At 38.3% G+C, this 5067-nt stretch overlaps 1 protein-coding gene across 1 annotated transcript; it reads left to right on the forward strand.

Annotated features, from left to right (window-relative positions):
- The first annotated feature begins 707 nt into the window (after window positions 1-707).
- Window positions 708-4484, forward strand: LOC139424756 (zinc finger protein 180-like). The gene is made up of 2 exons (XM_071176873.1): window positions 708-1252; window positions 3523-4484. Exons 1-2 carry the CDS (start codon window positions 715-717, stop codon window positions 4482-4484), a joined length of 1500 nt encoding a protein of 499 aa, XP_071032974.1. The 5' UTR covers window positions 708-714.
- The last annotated feature ends 583 nt before the right edge of the window (window positions 4485-5067 follow it).

Below are 5067 nucleotides of genomic sequence, written 5' to 3' on the forward strand. Positions count from 1 at the left end.
ACATCGTCTGGGTTAGGGTTTGGCAGGGGTAGGCCGTCAATGTCAATAATAATTTATTCTTAACTGACGTGCCTAGTTAAATAAATGGTACATCTATTTTTAAAATGTAACTTCATTACACCGTTACACTGGCATACAAACACGGTAGCACAGAGTTGATCATCCATATGACCTTGAGAAATACTGCATTGTTGGTAGTTTAGATGATATCCGGAAATAAGTTAATACATATGTAATAATGCAAAAACATAACTGTTTGTACTTATAGGTAACCATTCCGTGACTACAACTAGCGTACTAATTCTTAACCACACTGTATTGTTACACTGGTGAGTAAAAACGAATGCTTCCTACACTTTAACTTGTTATTAAAGATAAAATATTCATTTTACTCAACTGCGTTACCCACTCCAGTCAACAGATGGCGGTGTGAGGATTTACGGTACTGATGGTGTGACGTATTATCTAGTGGACGGAACGCTTCTTTCAACAGCAGCAACAGTTCGTCAGCCACCTCGGTAGCTTGCTAGACAAAATAGACGAACCAATAAAGCTCTATAGACGCTTTCGTGTATATTAGCCACTGTGTTTTAAACTCACCTTTGTCGTCTAGTTAGTTATCCGATTTAATTACATATTTACTGTGTTGTTGTTATTAGTCAGCTAGCGGGCTGGTTAAGTTAGCATTACCCTAGCTAGCTAACATCTCCGACCATGAGCTCACTAAGCAACTCTCCTCCTGCTAAAGAAGAGGGGGTCTGCTGGACGGAGAAAGAATCTCTCGTCAAAGTAGAGGAGGCTGTAACAATACAAAAACAAGTAGAGGATGAGGTAGTTACCGTGAAAGAAGAAGAGAAAGACGTTTCAGTGAAAGAAGAGAAAGACGTTTCAGTGAAAGAAGAGAAAGACGTTTCAGTGAAAGAAGAGGAAGACATTACAGTGAAAGAAGAGGAAGACTCGTTCAGAGTGAAAGAGGAGGAGGATGTTACAGTAAAAGAAGAGGAGACAGAGGAGGATGTTACAGTAAAAGAAGAAGAGAAAGAGGAGGATGTTACAGTAAAAGAAGAGGAGGATGTTACAGTAAAAGAAGAGGATGCAGTTTTTGGAGTGAAAGAGGAGGAGGAGGAGATTACTATTACATCGAAAAAGGAGGAAGAAGAGGAGGAAATAGGAGGATATCTGGGCCCGATTTCCCAAAGGCATCTTAAGGCATCGAATGGTTCTAACGATGAATGTGCCCTGATTAACACTAGTAAGTACTGTCTTAAAAACAGGCACAAACTCTGCAGTTGTTGAACTGATGTGTGGTGTTAAAGGGGAAATATACAATAGCTACATCCATATTTAGACTTTTTAATTGTGTTTATTTATAGCCATTGATTCTTGAAGAATATAACCCATGAGCTTAGTTCAACCCCAAATACGCTTTTTTACTCCAATGTTTAGAAATAATGTAAATAGACATTGCATCAAAACATGGTTAAAACTATAATGTTGATGTCATGGATGGTCATCCATAGGTCTGTCTATGAATTTGAGAGTAGTTACATTTCTCCAGCCCCATCCATCATCTTATTAGCAAAACAGTGGTGGAATTACATTTGAATTACAGCTTTGTTATTGTTTGAACTGCAGATTGATTGTTGTATGGCTTTTTTAAAGTGACAACCTAGGATTTAAAAAATAACAAAATGGCTGCCCAGAGACTTGGTTTTGGGTAAACAGCTGGGGGATGGGGGCTGGAGAAATGTAACCACTCTCAAATTCATAGAGAAATCTATTGTAGCAACCTTAACCCAAAACCTAGCCACCTCATCAAGAAGTTCAGACATCTTGGTGTAACAGTTATAAAGTGTTGGCTTGACAGTCGGTGGACCCAGGTTTGAGTTCAGCTCAGGGCTACCCCCTGAATTCACTACACTATGAATACAAGGACTGGCCATCCATGATGTCATAATTATAGTTTAACCAGGTTTCTAGGCTATATAGTATTTTCTAGAATTCATCAATGAGGTCATAATGATAGTTTAACCAATTTTCTAGGATATATAGTATATTCTAGAATTCGTCCATGATGTCATAATGATAGTTTAACCAGGTTTCTAGGCTATGTAGTATATTCTAGAATTGCCAATGTAGATTTCCGGTGGAGGCGAAATTGTTAGATCTATTGATAAGTCATTGTATAATATTCAGCCAGTTCTTTTTTCATGCCCTTACATTAAAGGCGAAACATACCTAGATTCAATTACATTAAAGGTGAAACATACCTAGATTCAATTACATTAAAGGTGAAACATACCTAGATTCAATTACATTAAAGGTGAAACATACCTTGATTCCATTACATTCATGAATTGGTTTGAAACCTTTGTTTTAGAACCTTCTCAAAGTTGGTGCCTTGACGGATTTGTAGAAAATGCTTTATCATAAAACACTATTTATTAAAAACATTTTTTTTAGACCTTTATTTAACTAGAAGAAATTCTTAACAGCTTAAAAAAATTACATTAGCATGAATTACACTCCGTGAACAAGAAGCACCACATTACAAATACAGTGGGGCAAAAAGTATTTAGTTAGCCACCAATTGTGCAAGTTCTCCCACTTAAAAAGATGAGGCCTGTAATTTTCATCATAGGTACACTTCAACTATGACAAACAAAATGCGAAAAAAAATCCAGAAAATCACATTGTAGGATTTTTAATGAATTTATTTGCAAATTATGGTGGAAAATAAGTATTTGGTCACCTACAAACAAGCAAGATTTTTGGCTCTCACAGACCTGTAACTTCTTCTTTAAAAGGCTCCTCTGTCCTCCACTTGTTACCTGTATTGATGATGGCCTACACCGGCCAAAACCGGACGATGCCGGGCCAATTGTGCGCCTCCCTATCGGACTCCCAATCACTGCCGGTTGGGATACAGCCTGGATTCAACCCAGGGTCTGTAGTGACGTCTCAAGCACTGAAATGCAGTGCCTTAGACCGTTGCACCACTCGAGAGCCCCAAAATTATGTTCTAGTGCTGTCCCCAACTGAAATAAATCTTGGCCAACCAATATTTTACGTGTATTTTTCCATATATAGACACAAATTGCGCTGTAATATTCAGAATACAACTAAAATCGATATTGGTAAATAGTGGTTTCTTCATTAGCATGGAGGAGTTTCTACAACCAAATTGTAGAAACCAATTGCCTACAACCAATTGCCGCAATTTTAGCAACACAGAAAGGGGCCTGTATTGGAGACCAAAAGTCTTCTGCCACACTGCTTAGAGTTTCAACAACATGAATAACTTATTTCTAGCCTACAATCATCGATGTTACTACTAATGTGAAAACAAGACAAAATATGACTATTCTTTCTGTCTTAAGTCTTAATTGTCAAATAATTTTAACATTCTTTAGACGTCAATTGTTGTACAACATCATGGCTACGCTGTTGGCATCACCTTTTACAGTGGATTTCCGCTGTTGTGGGCCTTCAACCGTTTGTCTGACTTTGTTGCTCACACAGGAGAGAGACGTGACTATCATGGATCCTCTGGGGAGCCACAACAACCTCATGACGCTGACAAGGCAGAGAAGAGTCTCTCCAGATCAAAACACCCCAAGAAACACCTGCAGAGACCCACAGGGAAGAGAACTCACTGCTGCTCTGACTGTGGAAAGTGTTTTGTTTCTTCAGGATGTTTAAAATCACACCAGAGAACACACACAGGAGAGAAACCTTATGGTTGTGATCAATGTGGGAGGAGATATGTTACTTCTAGCGGGCTGACTAAACACCAGAGAACGCACACAGGAGAGAAACCTTATAACTGTATTCAATGTGGGAAGAGTTTTACTCAGTCATCCAGCCTGATATTACATCAGAGAACACACACAGGAGAGAAACCTTATAGCTGTATTCAATGTGGGAAGAGTTTTACTCAGTCATTCAGCCTGATATTACACCAGAGAACACACACAGGAGAGAAATCTTATATCTGTGCGCAATGCGGGAAGAGATTCGCCTCCTCAGCAGACATTAAAATTCACCAGAAAATCCATACAGGAGAGAGACCTTTTAGCTGCTCTGACTGTGGAAAGAGTTTTGTTCGCTCGGGACAATTAAAAGCACACCAGAGAACACACACAGTAGAGAAACCTTATAGCTGTAATCAATGTGGGAAGAGTTTTACTCAGTCAGGCAACCTGGTATCACACCAGAGAAGACACACAGGAGAGAAACCTTATAGCTGTGATCAATGTGGGAAGAGGTTTACTCAGTCAGGCAACCTGGTATCACACCAGCGAACACACACAGGAAATAAACCTTTTAGCTGTGATGAATGTGGAAAGAGTTTTACTACATCTAACCATCTTATTGTACACCAGAGAACACACACAGGAGAGAAACCTCATTGCTGTGATCAATGTGACAAGAGATACTCTGATAAAAGATCACTGATCAAACATCAGAAAATACATACATGAAGGAGTTATTTCATGATATCAATTAAATAATGTCACAATGTAGAATGTTTTAACATTGTAGCAGGAGTATTTTAATGATATCACAGTGTAGAATGTTTTAACATTGTAGAAGGAGTATTTTAATGAATGTCACAATGTAGAATGTTTTAACATTGTAGTAGGAGTGTTTTAATGATATCACAATGTAGAATGTTTTAACATTGTAGTAGGAGTATTTTAATGATGTCACAATGTAGAACCCTAAACGTTTTTGTCCCCTGTTCTATTGATTTCAACATGATATGGATATTAGCATCAGGGGGAAAATCCAGCCTCTGAATTGAAAGAGTATTATTTATGTGATTTAACAAAAAGTTACTAACAAAAAAAGGGTTGTGTTACACACACCACATTGGCCACCAACTTAAATCAAAATGCAACACTTCAAAATGTAGCTAGCTGTTTTCTACAAATTGTCCTCTAACCAGGGATGTACACATTATTCCCAGATTCTGTGTGGTTTTTGGTCAGTCAGGTTTAACAGGACGTGTAACCTCATCTCCCTCCTGTTGCACACTTGATTTCAACATGATATTGAGGATTT

This window comes from Oncorhynchus clarkii, chromosome 13 (assembly GCF_045791955.1).
Source record: "Oncorhynchus clarkii lewisi isolate Uvic-CL-2024 chromosome 13, UVic_Ocla_1.0, whole genome shotgun sequence".
Lineage (NCBI taxonomy): Eukaryota > Metazoa > Chordata > Actinopteri > Salmoniformes > Salmonidae > Oncorhynchus > Oncorhynchus clarkii.